Source organism: Oryza glaberrima, chromosome 6 (assembly GCF_000147395.1).
Source record: "Oryza glaberrima chromosome 6, OglaRS2, whole genome shotgun sequence".
NCBI lineage: Eukaryota > Viridiplantae > Streptophyta > Magnoliopsida > Poales > Poaceae > Oryza > Oryza glaberrima.
In genome coordinates, this window is record NC_068331.1 from 27461817 (window position 1) to 27485948 (window position 24132).

Genomic DNA, 24132 nt, shown 5'->3' on the forward strand with positions numbered 1-24132 from the left:
TAACTCACTCTGTTTAGTCCTCGAGATAATGGAGTGCCTTTTTGTAGTGTCCATTCTTTATATATACTTCTGCTAGACAATTCCATCCAATCGCTGTACTGTATTATATATGGCTGTACACATCCAAGTAACCAATCACATGCGGAAAATACAGGCAGTCTTTCAATAAGTTACAATAAATCATCATGAAGTATATTATCCAGGATAAAAACAAAGGACACCGCGAAGATAATTAAACACAGTTCTCAGGCAACAGCTGCATTGGAAGTGTCTGATGGTCACGCCGAAACATAGAGAGCTTAGTTCACCTGACAAAGCAGCTACATCATGTTACATGATTTACAATAAAGAGGATCGATCAAAATTTTTCTCGCATACATCACATAAGCGTCAAATTGTGTCCCAGAGGCCAGAGATGGCAGCAAGATGCTCAAGAAGCATAGTACATCACAAATGATTCAGCTATACAACGTTGTTCTGTTTTCCCTAACATAATGCATGTCAGAAGCGTCTGAGAATACATAAAATTGGTACTCATTTCACAAGAGTAGCTTATGAATTATATTTTCTGGTAAAAGACAAAACAAACAACAAGAAAAAGAACATATCACTACACCTTGACTACATAAAGCAAGCAACCCCAAATGTAGGTTTTGATCTACTCAAGGCAAACCACCTCTTCCAAGTAAATACAAGTCGTTGCCAAAAGATTCAGTATACTCATCCAGTGTTCCAGTCCTGCCAGTGAAGAAAAGTTTCAGGCCACACATGAATAATCATGATTGTTCTGAAGGAAGCTTGCTGAAACATAAAAAATAAACTTCGAACCTCAAACTGTGCTGCTAGCCAAAGAAAGCTCATGGATTTCGGTTAACATCCACTCTTCTCCAGTTTGTCCTCCAAGCACTATTGCTTTTGTTCCTCCAACAACACAGGTGCTGTGGCCCCAGGCAAACCGTGGGGGTCGCCCAGGAACATTCAGTATCCTCCAGGTAGGCTTTTCTTCAGTTGGATCCAAGAGATAAAGCTGTGACGCTGAATGAAGACCTGCCACTGATCCACCAAATATCAAAACTCTCCCCCCAGGTAAGCTGACAGCAACATGATCAAGGCGAGGAGGTGGACCAGCTCCGGCTGGATTTCCTGCCCCAGGCATTCCACTACCGGTGAGGCACCGCCAGCAGGGTTCCTCTTCACTTAAGTCCATTGTAAACACATCACTTGACCGGAGTCGCAGTGGACCACTCTTAGCAAGACCACCAAACATCAAAATTTTCCTGCCACCATAGACAGACATTGAGTGGCCCAATCTCGAAGGTGGCGTCCAAGATGCAGGTACCTCCCTCCACACAGGTTTGTCCATCGTTACATCAAGAAGATATGTATCACTGAGTAGTACACCTGAGTCTGCACAGCCACCAGAAACCACCAACTTCGTCCCATCTAAAGTGCAGGAGCTGTGCCATGAACGTGGAACTGGTGGTGCAACTCCAGGAATCTCGCGCCAGGTCGGCTGTTTTGCATCCAAATCCAATGTGAACACGTCATTAAGCAGGCCCTGTCTTCCACATCCACCAAACACAACTAACAGCGATCCATTTAGGCATGATAGGGTATGGCCCCAACGGCCAGGAGGAGCTGAGCTTACATTGACATGCCTCCATTCTGGATTGCTAGCATTCAAATCCAACACAAATGTGTCATTCATTGGTTGCATGTTAACACCTTCCCCACCAAAGAGAACAACACGATTCCCTACAGCACAGGCACTGAAGTTACATCGAGATGGCTCCACGGCACCCCCAACTGTCAACTTCCTCCAAGCAACAGCTTCCAGTGTGGTCAGCTCTCTTGCCAATCGACCCCAGCCTAATCTTTTTGCCGCAGGGACAGTCTCAAGAGCTCGAGTAGTCTCACTGCCCCATGCATTCTGACAAACCATTCTCCAAAGATCTTCATTTCTTGTCAAGAGATACAACCGCCTACACACAGAGCTAACAGATGCTATATCTCTTGGTGACAACCTTGACAGGATACTCTGGCAGAGTACTTCATCAGTCAACTGGAACAGGCTAGAATATTCCCGGCAGAAGTTGCTCTGCCCTGGTCCAGTGGATATGGGCCGGAAAAAGTTATCTGGAGTAAATCTTGTAGATCTGACAGGTTCCTTCGTCAATGAGCCAGGCAATGGTCCCAAATCAACATTAGCATTGGTGAAGAACTGAATGCCCATGTAATGAGTTATGGTCTCATCATCTCCATATATAGGGGTCAGGTGTAACTTGTTCATCAATGGAGAGCCATCTTTCCTGAAATTTAGCAAATCACCACGGAATTCGGTACCATTGTCTATGCATTTGCGAATCTCAGAAACCACCATGGCATCAACTAGGGGATGTCTCCTTTGCGCAAAGGGCCCTCTGCATTGCAGGAATCGGCTGAAAGTGGGAAAGAAACATCAGTGTGTAAGAATGTCAAGAAAAGTACATAAAGAACAAGTAAGTGTGTACTAAGTAAAACACATAGAACAATTTAAGAAATATGAGTGAAAAAAATGTGAACCACACTTGCAAAAATCCTATGCTACTTTCAGTTGGCGAGTGCCATTTCCAACTACTTTTGAGCACAAGTCTCCGAGGAAATTCAAAGTGTTGTAAGCACCACTCAGTCTCCCTTCTCACAAAAGCACATTGGTACTAGATGCTGTGTTAGCTCAGTTTTCATGATCTTTTTGATGTGAACAACGATGTAGAAAAATTCAGCAACAGAATATGTTCTTTCCAAAACTTTTTTCTGATGCCACCAAAAATTTGACCCTTCATATGCGAACAATGTGAAAATTTTCACTCATATTCATAGGGCGTAGAGTAAAAATATCTTGGGCAGGTTTCTGAATTAATAAGAAAGAACATGTGCATGAGTTGGATGGCTAATAACCACATCTGAATTTGACTTCACACCATAAACTTCATCCCAACTGATACTTGATGCTAAATGTTTAGCCAGTGTGTTGTATACTTGTATTGAATAATTGTGATAGTAATAGTGGAGAGGTAAGTGCTAAACTGCTACCACGAATGTAGGATAAGATAAATGATTAATAGAAGTGCATCATAGGCCAGTAGTCCCCTAGACTTGCATGGGTGTATCACATGGCTCCTTGACCTTGGGAGTTGCATTTTGATCCCTAAACGTGTAAAGTGAACCAAGCAAGTTAATCCTGGTGAGGTATCTGAATAATACTCTTCAAAAAAGGGAGATTTTTTTTTGGCACAAGCATGTTGTCAAACCATGTGCCTAATAACAAAATAACTTCACAGCACTTCGACTCCACTAGAAAGTTAGTGAAGATGAAAAACAACAGATAATCAAAATATGCAAAAACTACACACGCTTACATGATCAATCTTTGTAAACTTAGCCAAACAATTGTTGCAGTGGTATATTTGTTCCATCACATAAAGTAGTACCCACTTGATTTGCTTTCCTATGTATCTTATCAATCAAACCTATAGTTGAAATTTGATATTAACATGTTCTAGTAAGAACCATAGATCAAAGTAGACTTATTTTTTAATATAGCATTTAGATATGCATGGAAAAAATCCTCTCTCCTTGGAGGTAATATCAGGGGGGAAAAGCTTAGAGGTTTCTGGTATATGAACTTCAAGATCCAAGGTGTTGACCAAAAAGGCAAAAAGAACATTGCTGCAATATATTATAACATGTCACGGTTTTATCATTTCCTATGTCCACGGATATCCTATTTTTTGGGGTTTGATCGCTAACAAAGACAGGGGACCAAGGGGGAGCCAGGAATTGGGGCCACAATATCCATTTCCATATAATACTTTTCTTTGTTCTACCTTGTGTTAATGTGTTAGACCTATGGACCTCCTTTCATTCAGTTCAGGCTAACAATCTCAAAATAACTTTTCACAACCTTTAGGGAAGTCTTATTTCAGATACTTCGTTAACTGAATCAGTTCCATCATTTTCTTTACATAGAGATCATTCCATTGAATAATTTATTTTCATTTTATGGTATAAGTAGCATAAGTTCCAACTACCAACAAGCAATAGCTATTCTTCCTTAAGGATATAACAACATAATCAATGTTCTAAAAATTGCCTGACTAGCCTACCTATGTGCTAAGAAGCACCCTCCTCCCTAGGGCCACCCAGCCAATTTATACTGCCTCAGACCACCTAATCACTAACTAGGCACATGTTTGCAGCCTAAAATGCTCTTAGTGTTTTTTCCTCTTTATTTCTTTTCTTGAAACAAAGGTCTAGCAGTTAGCGTGTTGGTGAACACAAAATATAGCATGCTATTAAACAAGCCTAGAGTCAGATAAAAGAAACTAGCAACAAAATTAAGTCATATTTACTGGTAGCATTAGAAAGAAAATTTCTGAGCCAAGCAACACAAATCAAGCATCATGTTCTTAAAACTAGTATTGCCTCAAGATGCAGTTCACTAAGTCTAATCTACAAAGTCAATCTATCCTAAGCCAAACTTCACCCAGATCAGGATGCAACAGGTCATGATACCCTATGGTGCTAAGTGCTAATTTCTATTTTATCTGGTCCATTAGTGCCATCAGCTACCCGTAAGCTATACTAGTGAAAAAAAAAACATACTAGTTCTTATTTTTTTTATAGACAAAATGGACACAAGTAATCGCTGGGAATACTAAAAATGACGAAAGGGCTGCACCGTTTGTCATTTAATTCAAAAGATCATGCTCACGGCGTGATTAAATCATATAAAATGCAAATTATATTCGATCCTAAGTGCCACCAATTCGAACGCCCAAATCAAACAAGTCGAACCAATAACTGAGACATATGCGAGATTGATATGAACCAACCAGTTCCTGCCGAGCACCTCCTCCGCGCGGTATCCCGTGGCCTCCTCGAACCCGCAGTTGACGTAGATGATGGGGCAGTCGGGCTCGAGCGCGTCGGTGACGACGAGCCCGCACGGCCCCGAAGCGCGCAGCATCCCTTCAATCGCGAACGAGAACATCCCTCCGCCGCCGCCCCCACCACCACCTCCTCCCCCAAAACCACCCTCCTCCTCCTCTTCCTCCTCCTCCTCCTCCTCGCCGGCGCCGATGCTGCCGGCGCCGTCCGACTCGCTGTCCCACTCCATGGGCAAACTCGCGGCCCGAAACCCTAGCTCCGGATCCGAGCTCCCGCGCCGCCGCGGCTCATCCCATGGCGCGCTGCTGCGCGACCGCGCGCGTGTGCGTGTGCGTGTGCGTGTTGGGGATTAGGGTTTGGTGGCTCGCGATTGGATGAGAGAAGAGGAGAAGAGGAGGAGGTTTTGAGAGGAGGCGGAAATGGGCGGAGGTGGTGGGTTCGGGCTTGGGTTTGCTGCTGCTGTCGCTGGAGAGGAAGAGGTGAAAAAACCCAACGAGTGGACGGGAAACCGACCTTGCCGTGCACTGGACGAGGTCCAGTGCGGTCGATCCGCGCCGTTGGATTTGGTCGGCCGGGGTACGTGGACGGTGGAGATCGGTTTCCGGAGCACGGATCGAAGTTGGTTGCTCTCCCCCACGGACACCAGATGAGAATGCCCACCGGAACCGCCGTGGCCGGTGGTGAGCCTGTTCCTTTGTGCTGGTACCTCGCTGGGTGTACAACACAGCATGGTCGTACCTTTCCTATAGGTAATAGAATTGATGACAAATGAAAACTTTTTCATAATAAATGGTATATATTAATGAGACTTTCGTTATGATTTGTCATTGTACATAAGGACATTTGGTGGTACATTATAAAGGTTAGGAAAAGGCTATACGTACTAACTTTTTTTTACTAAATTCTTACTAACACTGATATGTCATGCTATGAGTGCATCTAGATTTTTTTGTAACTTCCATATACTTAAATCAAACGGTTGAGATGATTGTTAGTAAAAGTTTAGTAAGAAAAATTTAGTACGTGTAGCATTGCTCTAAAGGTTATAGCTATAAATAAAACAAGTTTTCTAGCAAAAGTACTGTACAACAACTACTACTTATGACGATAGCTAAAACGATTGATGGAACTTATATTTTAGAAAAAGTAAAATATATGCAATGAAAGTTGCGTATAAAAAGTTCAACAACGGTTGAAATCAATAAAAAAAAATTCATAAAAGAGTATAACTCCACAACACTAAATATATGATTTGTAGTTTATCTAAAAATATTTGTTTGCCCTATATCACAAAGGTCAATAAATAATATCCCATCCTTTTAATATTTTTCTTCTTTCTGGATGTCATGTGATGTTGAGTCTTGTCTATATTCTTAAAAGAGACTTTAACCATTTTTGAGGGGTACACTCATATTCGACCATTAATTTCTAAACAATATTCGACCATTAATTTCTAAACAATAGGATCGACATTAGAATACTTAAAAACAATAATCAAATTTGCAACCGGTCCCTGTCTTTACGCAACCTTTTGTCTTCCTTCTCCACACCATAGGCGTGGCTCGCCTCCTCGACATTGCCACTGTCTTCTTGGTGACATTCTTGCTAGACAATCTCAATTGTTGTACTTCCTTTTCTAAACCATAGTTTGTCCCTATAATTAAAATTGTAGCTTAATATACTACTATGAACAAATAACTTCACATCACAACCTCCCCTTTTAGCCCTTTCCCTCTAGCAATATATTAGTTCACTTGAAACAAATCCCTCTAACGATATGTTAGTCCACTTGAAACAAATAAGCATTTAGATTTAGAATGAATGCATCAAAAGAAAAAAAAAATCATGGTTGTAGATTTAGGCCCTGTTTGATTCAGCTTAGGATTATTATAATCTAGCTTATTAGGAGTAAGCTGAAACAAACAAGTAGATTATTATAGCAGATTATTATAATCTATAAGCCAGATTATTATAATCTAATAAGCTGCTCTAGATGAGCTTTTTTCAGATTATTGAGTGGCTAAAGACCCACTACCCCTATATACTTGAGAAAGATTACCCACCTATGCCATCAACCGAACAGATAGCTAAGGGCATTATAGACTTTAGCCTTTCAAACCCAATAATCCATGCCTCCAATAATCCAGACAAACAAACAACTCACAGCTTATTCTATGTCAGTTTATTATAATACAGCTTATAGTAATCTGGTTTAATAATCTAGATTATAATAATCATAAGCTGAAACAAACAGGGCCTTAGCCTACCCCTATGACAACAATATAGCATCCAATAGCTACAGCTATAAACACCAAAGATTGATGTGACAATTGTAAAATTACAAGAATTTAAATCCTTTTGATTCATTTGATGATGTAAACTCATGTTTGCTACGAAAACAGGCACTAGAGCCCCTCACTGAAGATGAGAGGGAGAGGAAATCACGATGCCCCAAGCTCCAAACCACTGCCATCGAGCTTTTAATAGCGGTTGAGGTTGGGCTTCCGTGAGTCTGTGAGTGCCACCATTGGGAATTTCCTTGAGACTTTGAGCGCTGCCACCAGGGGCTTCCTCGAGAACTAGAGTGGCGCCATCAACATCAATCTATTCTAGCTATCTCGGGATTAAGGGGTTGTACTAAAGTATTGATCGTCATATGATATAAAGGGGTTAAAACTAAATACTACAAAGCTAGCCTTGATAATATTGCCCTCTTCATATAGGTATGGCCGTATGGGTCTAATTGTAAGATAGTTTAGGATCATAACTTATTTGGTATAATCTACAGGTGATTATCGTAAAAACGTGTCACGGCTCATGTGGAATATAGTTTGTGGGATTTTCTCCTACCCATTGTGCAGTGAAACATGGAAAAGATGCATGCAAGACTATTTTTCATCACTTGGTGGTGTTTCAATCCATACATGCCATCAAACGAGAAACTAGGACATATACGGCTTTGCATATTCCTCCTATGTCTACTATGCATATGCCATCTATGCGCGGTCGACGACATGAGTCATTGGGTCATGCGTCTGTAGCGTTGCAAAACTCTTATAAATCTCAACCTTTTGATTTAAATAGATGAAACTTATAGAAAATCTATATATACTCATCGTGACACATGGTAAGAGCTTACTAAGACAAAATTTAGTATATACAGACTTTTTCCTATAAAGTCAATGAGCAAATTTGTCAACAAATTTATAGCAAAAACATAAGGCAGATGCAGACTGAGGATGAGGCTCCTTTGACATACGTCAGAGAAATATGGGCCACTGACATGTAGGCCCCACCTAATCAAGGACACGCTGCGTCCGCAGACGACCTCGTCCAGCTTGTGCGTCAACGCTGGCCCAAACCGGCCCACGAAACAATCACAACGACACAAACATTTATTAGCTGGGCTTTCACTGTGCAGGTGGGTTGCTCGAACTGTCCAGTCCGGCGTCCGCCGCCGATGGCCCCTCCCGCCGCCGGCGCGGCGATCCCCCGCGACGCCCTCCTCCGCATCGCGGCGCCGCTCCGGGACTCCCTCGCCGCGGCGCCCTACGCGCCTCCGGAGGGCTCCTCCACCTCCACCAAGTCCCTCCTCTCTTCCCTCCTCCCCTCGTCCCATCCCCAGGCTCCGGCTGGCGGCGGCGGGGCCCGCAGCAAGGAGGCCGCGGGCCTCCTCCTCTTCTGCGCCGCCGCGCGCGCGGCCTCCCCGGAGTACCCCGCGCTGCACTGGGTTCCTGTGGCGCTCTCTGACGCTGCCGCCGCCGCGGTGGAGGAGATGGCGGCGGCGGGCGGCTGGGGCGATGTAGGGGAGATGGTGGTGGGGATGATGCCGGAGGTGGTGCCGCCGCTGAAGGATGTTGTGAAGGCCACGTGCGTGGACACGGAGGAGGAGGAGATTGGCAAGGAGAAGCCGCCCAAAGAGCACGCCGTTGTCGCCGCTCACCAGTTCAGGTGGCTGGTGTCTCAGGTTTGTCCATGGTGGATGTTACAGAAGAACTAGTTTTTAGCATTCGATGTGTTGTTATCCTTTGGAAGAGTTGTAAGAATTGGTTAGTAGCTTATGGCAATAGAATTTCATACTTGTGGTAGAACAAAAGGTCGAGATGGAATATTTTACGCTGCAAACTTGTAGTAGTAGCAGCACAACTACAGAAGCATTAGTAAGTGAAGATATGACCTTGGGGATCTAGAGGTTCACTTCAGTTTCATGTATGGATGTTTCAGGTTACTTATCCTAAGCTTGGCGACTTGTGTTGGCTACTGATTCCGTGTGCTTTGACTGCCTTAGACCATTGGTCACCGGAAGTTAAGGTACGTGCTCTTTTATCTGTTTGGTTTATCTGTTGCAGATAATACTAGAGTAGGGGTTCTAGTGTGTACAGCAATTCAAGCTTTAGTTCTGTTAATGAGCCTTTTTAAGTGACATTGCTCCATATGCTTACAGGAACAGGGAATGGTTAGCTTCATGCACATAGCAAAGAGTGTGAAAGCAACAGAATTAAATTTGTATGAAGTTGCAATACTTGACGCATGCTGCCATAACATTCCCGCCGATGATGAGTTGTGGTATCGCGCTGTTGAGGTATCCGTGCTTTTGTTGACTTGCACTCAAAGAAGTAATCCACGTAGCCCTTGGTGCGGTTTCTTTCTAGCTCTTTATATTGTTTTTGTTTGTCATCTACTTTGAGTACAACTACTATTTCTACTTCTACAAACTCAGAACAAATAAACCTTACCCTGGCATGGAGTATAGGTAGTTAGGAACAGATATGATTATTATGATTTGCATCACTGTGGTATCTTTTTTTTTTGCCCCTTTGCACCAAAAAATGAAGATGAACCAACTAGGGAGTACAAATCAGGTCCTGAACTTTCCTGATGATTTGGAATTAGCATTTATGTAAGAGTGTAAAACCTAGAAAACTGGTCTTTCTTTGAGAAATAAGTATAGATAAAGATAACTTCTATAAAGTAATTTGAGATACAGGAGGTGCAACAATTTCTCTATTAATGGAGAACATAAAGGTTGTTGTCTGGCATAATATTTGTTTTGCATTTTTTTTTACCTGGAAACTGTTTTGCTTATATTTCATTGATGGAAAAAATTTAAGACCCAAACATTGGTCACTATTAGAGAAGGCAAGGACAGAGAAAACTTTGACACCGCCATAAGTTTAGTGAGCTATCTACTGGTTGATATTTTGGATTCTTAATATGAGTCACGCAATAGCGTTAGTAGATATTGACATGTTGTCCATGTGTAGTATGAACATCCAAAAAATCTCTCTTATTTTCCATCAACTTCAGTTCTTTTGCATTGGTTCCAGGTATGATCGTATGCTAGCTGAGATGTTGGGCCACCTGGAGCGGCAACCATTAAATAAAAAACGCCGTGTTGCATGGCTTACCCTTATTGGGCCAGTTTTTGAAGCTATGGGCCTCTTCCTATTAGCACATTTTCGTCTCCTTTTCTCTCTCTTCTTTCAATGGATGCATGCCGATGATGACAAGACAGTTCTTCTGGTAAGGAATTTTTACATATCGTAGATAAAATAAACTTATATGACCATTAGGTAACATCAGTGATACATTCTTTTCCTTCCTTTTTCTGTAAGATAACCATACCGATCAAGCTTATTTATGTGTTAACCATTTGCAGGTCTTAGAGCGAATCCATGAAGTTATTAAGCTCACATGGATCAGGAAATCACCTTATACTTCAAGGTATTAGGAAATATGAGTTATGAGTTACTTCTTTTAATGCCCTCTTGCTCTGCTTGTTATAATATGATGATCAAAAGCTTATGTTATTAGCTAATGAAGGTGAGTTGCAACTCATGCTGTGCATATTTAGGCTGGTGGATGAGCTTGTCCTTTTATACAAAGAGTCAGCCACAAGGAGCAGCCGTGAGGTCGTGCGGAATCACATCCTGGAAATGCTCGCTACACTCCAGAAGTAAGATATTCTCATTTGGTAGCAAATACCAGTATTTACATGATGGCATCACATGCATGTATGCCATGCAGTCAGACTCACTGTTTCAGATTTCATTTTGTTCAGAGTAATCCAGACTAATATGAGTTCACATCTTCTATCTCTTTAAGGAGCAAAATCTTAGATTGCATTGTATTGCACATTTTACACTAAGAGAAGTTACTATTGAACTTGCCCATTCAGCATATGCATACGGTATATGTTCAGTAGAAATTCATTGTTTGCTGGGGAGTACTGACTACCGAGAAATGATGCAAATTGGTGCAACTTTTAAATCCATCACAGTTAAATATTGTTTGGCCAAAAAACAGAGCACCTCAAGACCTCTTACTGTTCCTGGAGGTGGAGATACCCTGGAACATAATTCAACTTGCATTATGTACCTATTCTGATAATAGAAAATTCATTTATAGTTGCATTTCACCATTGGTGCTTACAAGATATCTGTGACAGCAAGCTATCCTCATGCAGATGCAAGGGGCAGCAATTTGAGGAAGCTTGGAAGAAGCACGAAGTTGACCCAGACTTGACGATGTTGCTATCATGTTTCAATGAATTATGTACCAAAAATCATTCTTCCTGATTTCCAGTGTGACTGGTATTCTTGTTGTAAATACTAGCTGTTAGATGAAATTGAGCCTTGAAAATCTTGGCCGCTGGCCCCTTCTCTTTATGAGATTTCTTTACCATGGAAATTCGAGTTCGAGCTATCTAGTCAGATGCCCTTACGCTTTCTCTGTTTTCTTTTCAACGTTGTTGCTCTTGTTTTTGCTTTTCGATTTGCTCATTTACTGTCCTGTCCACCGGAGCCATCTCGATCATTAATCTCCCTTAATAAAGCTGCCATATATGTGTCACTTTCTCCTAACTCGGTATAGTTGATACTCCCTCCCTCCTGGAATAGAATAGAATTGGATGGGACGTATCCTAACACTATGAATCTGGACAGCCGTATTCTAGTACTATGAACACTATGAATCTGGACAGCCGTATTCTAGTACTATGAATCTGGACTGTCCAGATTTTAGGTTGCTATATTATGGGACGGATACGAATTTAGACAGAGGGTTGTCTAGATTCATAGTACGGATACATCTTATCCAATTTGAGATTGCTATTTTCTGGGACAGAGAGAGAGTACATAGTAAGTCGTAATGTAGTAGTAGCATATGAATGCTAGTACGACTCACTGTGTGACTGATACTACATACTCCCTCAGTCCAAAAAAAAAGTCAAACCCTGGGTTTCTGTATCCAACGTTTGACCGTCCGTCTTATATGAAATTTTTTTATAATTAATATTTTCATTGTTGCTAGATGATAAAACATGATTAATAATTTATGCGTTACTTGTCTTTTTATTTTTTTAATAATTTTTTCAAATAAAATTCTCTGAGCAGATGAACTCAGAGAGAAGAAGCCTCAAAATTAGCTCCATCATCTTCGTCTCAGCTTCTGCATGACGACACACTCTCCAGCCTCAGGAGATCTATGGCGCATCCGCGAGACTCAGTATCTGCGGCTCCAGGTACATCCCATGGTAGACGAGCCTCGACATCGCCCTGTACGCCGCCTGCGTCATGTGTACCCCGTCCCAGCTCACGTACTTCTCCGGCTCCGCGCACGCCGCCGCCCCCTCGGCGCCGCACATCCTCCTCGGGTCGTAGTTGTACTCGCCGCCGCCGGCGCCGCAGCACGCCCTGCGCGCGCTGCCCGCGTCGAAGCCGAGCTCGCCGGCGGCGTCGAGGAGGGCGAGGAAGGAGTTGAAGTAGTCGGCGTAGGCGACGGCCGCGGCCGGGTACGACGGCCGGAGCTCGTCGGCGATGGCGCGCCGGAGCCTCGCGTTGTGCTTGGCGGCGAAGCGGTTGAGCTCGCGCAGGCAGCCCGTGGCGTCGTAGTCCGACGGCTCGGATGAGCGCTTGCTGGTCAGGTAGGTCGGCATGCAGCCGATGGGGAAGTTGCCCGGGATGATGACTCTGTTCGCGCCCATTTCAAGAACTTCCTGTGAAAAGTGATGCAGCAATTCGACAGAAAGTTAATTTTATCTTGTTGTTAACTATCTTTGGCTTAATTAATTACTGCCTCTGTTTTATATTATAAGTTATTTTTTAACTTTTTTTTCCTGATCAAACTTTTATAAGTCTAATTAAATTTATAGAAAAATTTAGCAACATCTAAAACATCAAATTAGTTTGATTAAATCTAGCATTGAATATATTTTGATAATGTATTGTTTTGAGTTGAAAATGTTATTATGCTTTTCTATAAACTTAGTCAAACTTTTTAGAGAAAATGTCAAAACGAATTATAATATGAAACGGAACGAGTATATCACTGTTTCTAAATTACTGTGAAAGATGATATTTGATACCTTGGCTGCATCTATGATGGTCCGAACGACACCTGGGATTAGCTTCTCCACTTCGCTGACACTTTTTCCAAACAAGGCGTAGTTGTAATCGTTCCCTCCAATCTCCCCAATCAAAACCAGAGAAGACTGGAGCCTCTTGCGTATATCTGCAGACACAAATGTCACGTGTAAATATTGTCGCACATGACACAGGTAAAACTGCAACATTTAGTAGTACTTGCTTATTTCATTTCAAATCAAATATATTGGTTTCAGAAAAAAAAAATGAACGAAATTGATCAGGGGAATTGCCTTCGTCAGTGCTGAAGGTGGACTTCATATAGTCCTTGAACCACCTAAGCTGCACATTAAGGGAGTTAGAAGAGAAAGGCGCGAAGAATCTCCCGCTGAACTGATCGGTAGGGTCCATTGCTGTGGCTCCAGCGACGGCGAAGTTTACTCCATGGTCGAAGCTCTTGTTCTTGCCTAGATAAGGGTTCAGAAATGGAAGACCCAGGTCCTGAGCTGCATGCACAAAGAGCTCAATGTCACAAAATGCAAGCTAATTACACAATTAATCCTGTCATTCTGCAGATATCTTGAAAACTAATGCATCAGTTCAGAGTTCTGACTTCAGAAAGATGAGCAATTCAGTCAGTATTCAGAGTTTCAGACATTCAGTAATTAACTGTGCATACCGAGGAAATCGATCATGAGGAGGCCATCAGAGCAGCGTCCAGTCGGGTACCCAAACGTGATGCCATACGGGAGATGCTTGATGGTCTCAAACATGCCAGGAGGTGCCTCCTTGATCAGATTCCCGGTGTCAGTGATGGAGTCACCAAGGCTATAGATCGCAGTTACATCACTGCTATTACTACCAGCAGCATCAGCAGCTTGTCCATGACAGCAACACAAGTCTAAAGCCACAAGCACAGAGAAAGCAAAGTAAGCTGCAGAGGAAGCCATGCAGAGTTGATCAGTAAACTACTGCTGAATGTTTTGGAAAGAGATCGATGTGTCGATCGATTGATGGCGAGTTCATGCTTGGCAAGAGCCATTTTATATGCGGGAGAAGATGGATGGGCGATGTGGCGCACCACCACAGGTTCTAGAAGCGCATGGATTGGTGGAAGCTTTTCTTCTTCTCCCAGACGGCATGGTCGGCTGCGTGTGCGGAAGCTTTTTCTAGGGCTTTTTTGAGCGCATGCTTTTGTCACCTTGTAAGTGAAAAGAATGTGCCATAGAGTGTGATCCTGCCCAAGATTATGGGGCCTCCTTTTGACAGTCGTTTTGACCACAGAGAAATTACTTCAGGAAGAATGGCATGTTGGGATCCCATTTAGTTTCTTACTCCTAGGAAAGAAAGGCATTTCTGATGGTTAAGTTAATACGGATGTGGTTTTTCATCCCTCGAGGGGACATCACCTTGTTGTTTGCATGCTATATAAATAGTTATCAAAAAATTTGAAAAAAAAAATAACAACATAGTTCTTAGCAGGCCGTACTATGTTGGACAGTGTATCTGTCCATCACTGCATCGTAGTGCCAGAAATGCTAAGTTAATTGGCATCTTTCTTTCTTTCTTTTTTTTTTGCCTAACATGATTCAGAAAAATGCTTCAACTGATTGCACCTCACAGGCAATTAATAGTGCATTTCTTTCTCACGAAAGAAAGGCGTTTCTCATGGTTAAGGTTCTTGGCAGGTTTCACCTATGTTGGACAGTGTATCCGTCCAACCATGTTACTAGAAATGCTAAGTTGTTTAGTGCCTTTTTAGATCTACATGATGGAAAAAAAAAACACTCATAACTCCAACAGAATGGACCTTAGGCAGGCAATGGTGCATCCTGATGTGTACTGACACTATATATGTAAATCTGGCAAGATTAATAAAATTCTGCAACTGAATGCGAGTTATGGGCAACAGTGCACTGCTGATGTGCAGTAGTGTTCAAATGGCGGTTCATGCACGCTCGAGCTAAGTGGAGGATCGGTGCTATGCCCTTTTCATCTTTAAGATATGATATGGCGGCGAATGGATGATAGATTTGTTCACTGTGCAGAAACAAAATCTTTTAGGTTATTGGAGACACTTAAGAGTGCCAGAATCTATGCATTCCTTCGATGGGCATTGATAGGTACATTTGATATGGTCGGCTGCTTGGGAGGCGAATAATTGATTTTGTCTTGGCAGTGAAGTGAATTTAGTGGCTGTGTATATTTGGTCACAAAATGTCACTAGCATGTAAAGAAGATTGGGTGATCAGGGAAGGCTTGGATCATGTGCATGCAGCAAATAACAGATTCGATCACTCGAGATTTCGATTGGGCGATGGAGATGAAGAGAAAATGAACCAGGAGTTCTGAGAAGAAGACGCCGGTGAGCGACATACATGTCGATTCACAGAATCAGAAAGAACCTGACCAAGAGCTTCGCTGTTGTCTTTTTGCTTGCACGCGCGCACACACACCTGGCATGCATGCCTGGTTTGGCGTCAAAATAAACCTGGTATTTACAATATAGGCTGTGTTTAGATCCCAACTTTAGTCCTTTTCCATCAAATCAACCTGTTATACACACATAATTTTTCAGTCACATCATCTCCAATTTCAACCAAATTTCAAACTTTGAGCTGAACTAAACACAACCATACTTCCTCCGATTCACAATGTAAGTCATTCTAGCATTTCCCACATTTATATTGATGCTAATGAACCACATTCATATTGATGCTAATGAATCTAGATAGATATATTTGTCTAAATTCATTAGCATCAATATGAATGTGGGAAATGCTAGAATGATTTACATTATGAAACGGAGGGAGTACTACTATATCTGATCTAAAATCACATCCTGATTGATTCGTAATAGTATAATAGGACATGTTACCATATTACTAGATGGAAGGAATATTTTTTTAACGATATATTTAAATTATGTTCTTATGGGTTGTCTTACGGGTTGTGACTGCGCTGTCCCGTGAAATAATTTTTTTTAGCCCGAATGAATCATACTGTACTGAAAAGTTCAAGTTTGTAATTGCAAAGGTAAAGGAGAGATGATAATGTAGTGGTAAGGGATGTGTGGTTTCAACCCTAAGATTTTGTGTTCAATCCTCAATATGTTTATGTTTGGAGGGATGTCTCTCTCTTCAAATATATTTTTAAAAAAATCGCAAAGAAAAGTTTTAAGTTTGTTTTTTTTTGACACGAAGTTTTTAGTTTGGTTAGAAATGCTATGAAACAAGTCGCTCATTCGGATGAGGCCATCAGGAGCCCAAGAAAGTACTGGGCCAGCACGGTTTCAGCAATGGATGCCGGCCCAGGACGCGGTGGAGATGGGCCGTCAAGGCTCTTCTGTCTTCCTCCTTTGTCCTCCCGTTGCGTCGTGCTCCCGCAGCCTCGCGAGTCGCGACGCTTTTGCCGCCGCGGCCACCAAAAACCGCGCGTTGCCAAAGCCAATCTACCGAACCCGTCTCCTCGCCATGGCGCCGCCGCCCCGCCGCCTCACCTCGCCGCCGTGACGCCGGCGGCATGGTGCGCCTCATCCCGCGACTCCACGCCCCACCGCCGCCGCCGCCGCGTGTTCCAGCCGGGCTGCCGCTCCCCCTCCTCCCGGCCCCGGCGCTCGCCGCGACCCTCCTCGAGGCCGTCTCCTCCTCACCCTCCCTCCCCCACCTCCGCCACCTGCACGCGCTCGCCGTGCGCCTGCCGCTCCCGGCGACCTCCCTCCCCTTCCTCCTCTCCCGCCTCCTCCGCCGCCTCGCCGCGCTCCCACCACCACCGCACGCGCCGCTGCCGTACGCGCTCAACGTCTTCTCCGCGGTCTCTCCCCCCGACCACTTCCTCGCGGCGGCGCTCCTGCGCTTCGCGTTCCTCACGCAGCCTCCGTTGCTCCCCTTCCGCGTCTTCTCCCACCTCCGCCGCGCTCACGGCGCGGAGCTCCCGTTCCTCCCGTTCGCTTTCTCCACGCTCGCCAAATCCGCCACGGCCTCCCGCTCTCTCCCCGCTGCCGCAGCCGCACACGCGGTGTCGGTCCTCGTCGGCGGGTTTGATAGGCACCGGTTTGTTGAGAACTCGCTGATCGGTGCTTATGTTGCGTGTGGTGATGTGGGAGCTGCACGCAAGGTGTTTGATGAAATGGTGGAGAAGGATGTCATTTCATGGACAAGTATTGTGGTCGCCTATACCAGAAGCGGGGATATGCGATCAGCAGAGGAGGTGTTTGGGCGGTGCCCTGTGAAGGATATGGTGGCTTGGACAGCAATGGTGACTGGCTATGCGCAGAATGCCATGCCAGTGAAGGCATTAGAAGTGTTTGATCGACTGGCAGAACTTGGCATGGTCATTGATGAGGTTTCATTGACAGGTGCTATCTCAGCTTGCGCTCAGCTTGGTGCTGTGACACGTGCCGCTTGGGTTCAGGAGATTGCAGAGAGGACTGGCTTTGGGAATAACGTAGTTGTTGGGTCAGGGTTGGTGGATATGTATGCCAAGTGTGGGCTCATTGATGAGGCATCCAAGGTTTTTTATGGGATGCAGGAAAAGAATGTGTACACATATAGCTCAATGATCGCTGGTCTTGCATCGCATGGGAGGGCTAGCGAGGCGATTGCTTTATTCAAGGAGATGGTCAATAGGGCAAATGTGGAACCAAACCATGTTACCTTTATTGGGGTACTGACAGCTTGTAGCCATGCAGGGATGGTGGGAGAAGGTCGGTACTACTTTGCACAGATGAAGGACAAGTATGGGATTATGCCATCTGCAGATCATTATGCCTGCATGGTTGATTTGCTTGGCCGGGCTGGATTGGTGGATGAAGCCCTTGATCTTGTTAGATCAATGTCCGTGACGCCTCATGGTGGTGTATGGGGAGCACTGCTTGGAGCTTGCCGGATTCATGGGAAGAGTGAAATTGCTAAGGTTGTAGCTGAACATCTTTTTAAACTCGAACCAGAGAGCATAGGAAACTATGTGTTATTATCAAATATACTCGCGTCAGCTGGAAAATGGGAAGAAGTGTCAAAGGTTAGGATATTGATGAGAAAGCAGAGACTGAAAAAGGATCCTGCTGTTAGCTTGTTTGAAGGCAGAGATGGTTTGGTCCACCAGTTCTTTGCTGGTGATAATGCCCACCCAAGGACACATGAAATAAAGAAAGCATTGTTGGAGTTAGTGGCAAAGCTAAAACTTGAAGGTTATGTACCCATTTTGAGTTCAATTGTTTATGATGTGAACGATGAAGAGAAGGAAAGGCTGTTGATGGGTCATAGTGAGAAGCTTGCTTTGTCGTTCGGTTTGCTTACGCTTGGATCTGGATGCACAATTAGGATCATAAAGAATCTAAGGATCTGTGATGACTGCCATTTGTTTATGCGGTTAGTATCGAGAGTTGAATCTGTTGAGATTATAGTCAGGGACAATATGAGATTCCATCATTTCAAGAATGGAGAATGCTCCTGTGGTGGATTCTGGTGAAAGCAGATCTCTATATCAAAATGGCAGAACAGGATCTTGATATGAATGATATGTGGGGTAGATTATTTATTTGACTAGTTTTTGAACATCGGCCACTTGATTCTGAAGAGCAGGATAAACACACTTAAGAATACAGCTTATTGGTTGAGTGCAGTCAATGGCACATCCATTGTATGTTGAAGTATCACACAATGCAGATGTAGTCTGCAATATTTGGGACTTTGGGTAGTAAAGAGCTTGGATATTTGATCGCCAAAAAGTCATATTCATTTTGAAGAATTACCTGAGTACATGGATATGCAGACAAAGAAATGTAAATAAGAAATAACCAATCATGGAAGACCGATATGACGACTGATATAACAACTGCATCAGGAAGACTGAAGTCAGGAACTATTTTGCTCTTTTCAAATTTGATACTTCCTCAGTAATGTTTGTTCTCTTCCTGTCTGAATTGAAGAGAGGACAAACAAGAGCCAAATCGTTGGTAAAGCTCATCATGACATTACAATAATGTGCTCCTAGCAAATCCTAGTTCTGCTACACTCTATGGTTTGCACACAGATCACTCATGATCGAGGCTTAACTCTGATCAAAATTTGGAGGCTTGGTTGCATTGATGATATATCTTGGAAGTGTTGCCTTCCATTGCTAGGACTAGGAAGCTTCTGCTTCCTCTCTTTTTTTGTCATCCAACTAACTGTTCTACAATGCCAGCTTTTTGTCATCGATGCTGACCAGAAGGATTTCTTTCCCTGCTTCCTGAGAAGAGCCAGTGTGGTGCTTTTGTTGCATGCAAACTGCGGCCAATTGTTAGTTTGAGGTCAAGATCATTCTCTACGGAAGGGTCAGAAGCACTCCAATTTTCACCTCCAGTTGATCTACCACCTTCTCGTCTAAATTCTTGTGTTCTTGAGGTTTCTTCAGTGAAGAAGTTTAGGCATGTTGCTGGTTTGTATTCTTGAAGAATTGAATGCTCAGGAACTTGCTCTGGAGCACAGTGTTGTGTGCTACCAAGATGAGCAGATTGGGTTGTCTCTGATGTAGAGGGGCTATTCTTGAGGTTTGACAGGGGCCCTTGCATCATTTCTTGAGTTTCTCCTGTCCTTGATTGAAACCTGTGCTTCTCACCTCCTAGTTCAGCCATCAATGATTTTTGTACACGATATAGTCGATGCAGTTCATGCACCTGATGAAGCAGACAGCGTGAGTTGTAGAGATTTTGTGTGATAGAATGAGAAAACGACTGTAGGATGCATAATAGTTGGTTGACAACTTTTCAGATGAAGGTTTATGCAGCATGAAGAATTGCTAACTTAGTCTGCAGTTGTGCACTACGTTATATTATGGAGCTGGAACAGCTCCTTTGCTCCCATGTAAGATTGTTCTCTACTATGCCAGGCAATTAGTTGCTCTCCTACTATTTCTGAAAAAAAAAGGAACTGGGACAGCTTGTTTTTCTCACTGAAGGCTGAAAAATGCAAAAGGCTTGACACCTTTTCAGGTATTTGAACTTTGTTTTTTCTCATGTACAATTTCCTCTTTTGTGCTACATTGATATTGAGTGAATCTCGTATTTTATGATAATAAAAACAAAGCCACTCCTTGTTACCTGCTGTCTGAAGACTTCATCATGCTCCATGATTGTTCTCCGAACTGATTCCCTGCTGTCTTGTTTGGATTTCTCCATTGGCTCTACCAAGATGTGGTGTAAATCCTTTTGCCAATTAGCTTTCAGCAATACTTTGGCTAGTTTCTGAATAGAATCTTTACTTTTTATCTCTCTAGTGGTTCTTGTTCCCTCTATCTCCAACAATGAAGAGAGGATTCTATGAAGGCCAAATAAATCAGTAGCCATCCCTGAAACAATCAGAGTGATAGATCATCATAACCTATTTGTCTGCGTGGTAAGTTAATTGTCATCTGAAGTGAAACTGCAACTGGAGTTGACTAGACTATTTGCAAAGTAATTGTCATTTTTTTGACTGCAGACTATGAAGGAAAGTGATTCATGATTGTTACTGATGCAAAATAAAATCTCAGGAAATTAAGCAAAGGGAATTCACATGATGATTCACTCACCTGAAAGCTTGCAACTCATGTTCCAGCTGCTTGCCTTGCATTTTCCCTCCCCTTCGGTTACAGGTCATGAACACTTGGAACCTCCATATATTTGCAAGGGCACAGTATGGGACGAAGCTTTCACAAATCTCTCCTCAGCACCCATGACTCATTTCACTTGTCAGCAGTGAAGGTCCTAACTATGAGAGACTTCTGAGGAAGGCAGTTTGGAGTAGGATGTAGCAGCCAGGTGCTCTTTCTCATACTTATGAAGCAAACAACATCCCTTTTTAGAAACAGCAGGAGCCAACCGAAAGATAAGAAAAGGTAGTAAACTAGTAATGCTGAAAAGGTCGACAGGCTGTGTGTGGCTAAGCAGAATGCTAGGGCACGAAAGAAAAAAGGTTCAGAAGCTGAGATCGTTGGCAGGAGGTGAAGTATTTGTTTAACGGTCTCAAGGAAGGATCAGGGAAGTGCAGCAGCCAATCGGAGAGGCAAATCTGGCTGGTTTAATGAAACAAGACAAGGCCAACCTAAAAACATGTGAAGCAGATATTCCACGCAGGCCTTGCCGGGACTAAAGATATCAAAAGGTTTGGGCTAGGTACTTGGCAACTCTTCTCTCTCCCTCTCTATCTCTCTCATAGATAAGCTTGGCCACCCATATCTTCACATGTTTGCAGTTTGCAGCAGAGATCTGGAGATACCATGGGCCCACGGCAATGAGTTATCCTAGGCTGTCCTTCACCGTCGTCACAATCCCAACTCTGGGATCTGCCCACAGCCGCCTCAGAAAAGTAAATTGCAGTTTAAGTTTCCATGTGAGTTGCAAGTCCCTTAATCTGTGTTTTTTTTTTCTAACTTGGACGGCTTGACAGGTTGTTTCTGTACTTCTGCTTCAGCATGTTCCACCCTGCTGCATGCCTTACCAAGATTTATGGACGTCTGGATCTCAGATTAAGCTCTTGTTAACACCTTAATCACACCGACACGGTAAATTTATTATGCGTCTTCTCTTATTCTATATCTCATTCGAGTTGACTGTTATTATTTTTTGCCGTTTGAGTTGACTTAGTACGCTAGCAAGGTTGTTGTTGCTCGATACTTCAATCAGTTCATGATTTGATCTGGTGCCCAGCTGATTCCATGGGAAATCGACTCTGGCATTTTTTAGTTGTATTTGTCTTTGATTGATCAATGTCATGATATCAGCCACACCACATGAACATTATCCATATATAGCTGCTCGATTTTTGTGAAGAGCTTATGTACCCTTCAGATATGGACCCTGGTACACACATAGGATAGTGGCACTGTAGCAGTACAATGTAGGATAAGATTATGCTGCACATCACTTGGCTTTTCAAGATTCTTATGATCAACACCTAAGACTTAATGACGTAGAAAATGATATTAGGCCATGCTACTTACTAGCTACTCTGACTACAAACTACATTCTGTTCTCAAGTGATCTTTCAAACAGAAAAATAAAATACATCCAGTTATCAATTTTCATCCACAAAAGAAGGAATTCTGAAAATCAATTTGCCACTGTTCCTGAAAAGGATTTTCACATGGAAAATATATAGCATGACCTAACTCTGACCCTGTGATGTGATTCTTTGTTCGTTTTCTTTCTGAGAAGTTTATCATGGGTTCAAGCGTTTAAAGCTAATGTATGGCATGTATGTTTGATCGTCCGGTCTACATGAAAATTAGTATTATTTGGCATTGGTAATTATTGTACTGTTACATCATTTTTGCTACTCCCTCCGTATCACAATGTAAGTCATTCTAGCATTTCCCACATTCATATTGATATTAATGAATCTAGATAGATATATATGTCTAGATTCATTAACATCAATATAAATGTGGGAAATGCAAAAATGACTTACATTGTGAAACGGAGGAAGTACAGCATATTCATGCTGTTTGTCAGGTTAGAGAATCTACAGCTTTTCTTTTTCCAGCAGCTGTGTTAAATACTTGAATGTTGATGTGCTCTCCTCCATATGTTATGCGCATCCGATATCAGACAACCAAATATCTAACTCGGAAAGGAACATTACAACGTCATGGCCATCCACGTACCACTCAAAGGCAAGCCACTAGCACCAACTACATATATGTGGATAACTTCGAGAACAATCTAATGGTTGTTGTTGCACTCCTAGACCATGCGTGCAGGCCATATATTGGATAGTTCCTGTCAAAGGAGCAAATACATCAACGGTATAGACAAACTTGCTAATAAAAGGTAGAAACATAGGTAGCTTTATTTTCATGTTTGTTCTTTAGCATGCATAATGGATAATCATTAGCTCATGAAACCTAACTTAATTTACTACTCCCTCCGTTTCACAATGTAAGAGTTTCTAGCATTGTCCACATTCATATAGATGCTCATCTATATGAATGTGGGCAACGCTAGAAAATCTTACAAACGGAGGAAGTACGTATTATATACATAGCTCTCATCCATATATAAACTCAATCAAGACTCTAGAACAATTTGCTCTCCTGTGTTTTAATTCTTGATGAGCATGGGAATTTCTTCATGCGTTTGCAAAACACTGTTGCTGTGGTGCAGAGAGGAGAATCAAAATGTAGAAAGATTCCAAATAAGGAGGAGCAGAAGCCAAATGAACGCAAGACTGTCACATACTCTCTTCCAAAGTGCCGACAGGCTACCTGCCGTTAATCCTTTTCATCCTTGTCTTCATCGATCCAGAGGGAGGAACTGCAGCCATGTACGCAGATGCACTTGGTGGCCAGTAGCAACAAGCAACATCAAACTGGCTGGCTCACTGCAGGGACCACACTGCAGCACACCCGGGTGCACGATTCACACAATTTTTTTGGATATACCGATCAGCTCTTGTCCTGTAGCTCTTGACATAGGATACTATGGGTGTTGCGTTGCGCTCCAACGTCAGTTAAACACATCTGTCAATTTAACTCGCTGATATGCTGCTCATGGACAATCTTTTTTGCATGCTTTGCTGCTTAAAGTCTCTAGCTTTTTTTCTAGTGGATTGCAAGGAGTGAAGCCTGGTGATAAGCACCTCTTTTCTTTTTCATTTCTCCTGTGTGGATAGATATGGATTATTCCAGCCCAATCCGGATTTATTTGGTTTTCTTTGTCAGCACTAAAAAATCAGTATCCGGGATTTTAGTGTGTTTTCCTTGTCAATCCGACAGTCGGAGTCCTGAATATCGGTATCTACGAGTAGGACTAGCACAACAATGGTTTGAAACCTAAATGGGGCCACTGGGAATGAGTTCCACTAACCTGCTAGATAGACGC

At 42.9% G+C, this 24132-nt stretch overlaps 5 protein-coding genes and 1 long non-coding RNA gene across 10 annotated transcripts; 3 read left to right on the forward strand and 3 right to left on the reverse strand.

Moving 5' to 3' along the window:
- Positions 1 to 416: 416 nt before the first annotated feature.
- Positions 417 to 5385, reverse strand: LOC127775765 (adagio-like protein 1). Of its 2 annotated transcripts, XM_052302057.1 has the most exons (3): positions 4875 to 5385; positions 829 to 2438; positions 417 to 738 (listed from the first exon to the last, which is right to left on the reverse strand). In XM_052302057.1, the coding sequence occupies exons 1-2, from the start codon at positions 5156 to 5158 to the stop codon at positions 830 to 832; spliced, it is 1893 nt and encodes a 630-aa protein (XP_052158017.1). In that variant the 5' UTR covers positions 5159 to 5385; the 3' UTR covers positions 417 to 738; position 829. The 2 variants fall into 2 exon arrangements, with proteins under 2 accessions (XP_052158017.1, XP_052158018.1); XM_052302058.1 differs by having other exon boundaries at positions 417 to 2438.
- Positions 5386 to 8342: 2957 nt separating this feature from the next.
- LOC127775766 (uncharacterized protein At2g39910) lies at positions 8343 to 11613 on the forward strand. 2 transcript variants are annotated; one of them, XM_052302059.1, is made up of 7 exons: positions 8349 to 8896; positions 9154 to 9240; positions 9374 to 9564; positions 10257 to 10452; positions 10589 to 10653; positions 10784 to 10885; positions 11378 to 11613. In XM_052302059.1, exons 1-7 carry the CDS (start codon positions 8390 to 8392, stop codon positions 11505 to 11507), a joined length of 1278 nt encoding a protein of 425 aa, XP_052158019.1. In that variant the 5' UTR covers positions 8349 to 8389; the 3' UTR covers positions 11508 to 11613. The 2 variants fall into 2 exon arrangements, with proteins under 2 accessions (XP_052158020.1, XP_052158019.1); XM_052302060.1 differs by lacking the exons at positions 10589 to 10653; positions 10784 to 10885; positions 11378 to 11613 and having other exon boundaries at positions 8343 to 8896; positions 9374 to 9511; positions 10257 to 10390.
- Positions 11614 to 11878: 265 nt separating this feature from the next.
- On the reverse strand, positions 11879 to 14307 carry LOC127775768 (acetylajmalan esterase-like). The gene is made up of 4 exons (XM_052302061.1): positions 13972 to 14307; positions 13586 to 13798; positions 13295 to 13440; positions 11879 to 12925 (listed from the first exon to the last, which is right to left on the reverse strand). The coding sequence occupies exons 1-4, from the start codon at positions 14240 to 14242 to the stop codon at positions 12413 to 12415; spliced, it is 1143 nt and encodes a 380-aa protein (XP_052158021.1). The 5' UTR covers positions 14243 to 14307; the 3' UTR covers positions 11879 to 12412.
- A 2240-nt stretch (positions 14308 to 16547) lies between these two features.
- Positions 16548 to 19357, forward strand: LOC127777104 (pentatricopeptide repeat-containing protein At5g44230). Its single transcript, XM_052303613.1, has one exon. The coding sequence runs from the start codon at positions 16815 to 16817 to the stop codon at positions 18759 to 18761; it is 1947 nt and encodes a 648-aa protein (XP_052159573.1). The 5' UTR covers positions 16548 to 16814; the 3' UTR covers positions 18762 to 19357.
- Positions 19347 to 20977, reverse strand: LOC127777105 (uncharacterized). The gene is made up of 3 exons (XM_052303614.1): positions 20844 to 20977; positions 20374 to 20621; positions 19347 to 19950 (listed from the first exon to the last, which is right to left on the reverse strand). Exons 1-3 carry the CDS (start codon positions 20860 to 20862, stop codon positions 19486 to 19488), a joined length of 732 nt encoding a protein of 243 aa, XP_052159574.1. The 5' UTR covers positions 20863 to 20977; the 3' UTR covers positions 19347 to 19485.
- Positions 19944 to 24010, forward strand: LOC127777106 (uncharacterized). Of its 3 annotated transcripts, none has more exons than XR_008018252.1 (7): positions 19944 to 20265; positions 20550 to 20668; positions 20753 to 21426; positions 21506 to 21643; positions 21725 to 21815; positions 22799 to 23082; positions 23416 to 24010. It is a non-coding gene; the product is annotated as an uncharacterized LOC127777106 (long non-coding RNA). The 3 variants fall into 3 exon arrangements; XR_008018251.1 differs by having other exon boundaries at positions 21506 to 21619; positions 21701 to 21815; positions 23416 to 24009; XR_008018250.1 differs by having other exon boundaries at positions 21506 to 21619; positions 21701 to 21815; positions 22861 to 23082; positions 23416 to 24008.
- The last annotated feature ends 122 nt before the right edge of the window (positions 24011 to 24132 follow it).

Bases quoted from the DNA above. Each gene is read 5' to 3' on its own strand.
- LOC127775765 (XM_052302057.1), bottom strand. From the start codon at position 5,158: ATGGAGTGGGACAGCGAGTCGGACGGCGCCGGCAGCATCGGCGCCGGC. The intron at 2,439-4,874 runs GTTGGTTCATAT...TCCCACTTTCAG, and splicing joins GAGGTGCTCGGCAGGAACTG to CCGATTCCTGCAATGCAGAG.
- LOC127775766 (XM_052302059.1), top strand. From the start codon at position 8,390: ATGGCCCCTCCCGCCGCCGGCGCGGCGATCCCCCGCGACGCCCTCCTC. The intron at 9,565-10,256 runs GTGCGGTTTCTT...CATTGGTTCCAG, and splicing joins AGTAATCCACGTAGCCCTTG to GTATGATCGTATGCTAGCTG. The intron at 10,654-10,783 runs GTATTAGGAAAT...GTGCATATTTAG, and splicing joins AAATCACCTTATACTTCAAG to GCTGGTGGATGAGCTTGTCC.
- LOC127775768 (XM_052302061.1), bottom strand. From the start codon at position 14,242: ATGGCTTCCTCTGCAGCTTACTTTGCTTTCTCTGTGCTTGTGGCTTTA. The intron at 13,441-13,585 runs GCAATTCCCCTG...TTGTGTCTGCAG, and splicing joins CACCTTCAGCACTGACGAAG to ATATACGCAAGAGGCTCCAG. The intron at 12,926-13,294 runs GTATCAAATATC...CACTTTTCACAG, and splicing joins CCATCATAGATGCAGCCAAG to GAAGTTCTTGAAATGGGCGC.
- LOC127777104 (XM_052303613.1), top strand. From the start codon at position 16,815: ATGGTGCGCCTCATCCCGCGACTCCACGCCCCACCGCCGCCGCCGCCG.
- LOC127777105 (XM_052303614.1), bottom strand. The intron at 19,951-20,373 runs GTAACAAGGAGT...CTGCTTCATCAG, and splicing joins ATGAAGTCTTCAGACAGCAG to GTGCATGAACTGCATCGACT.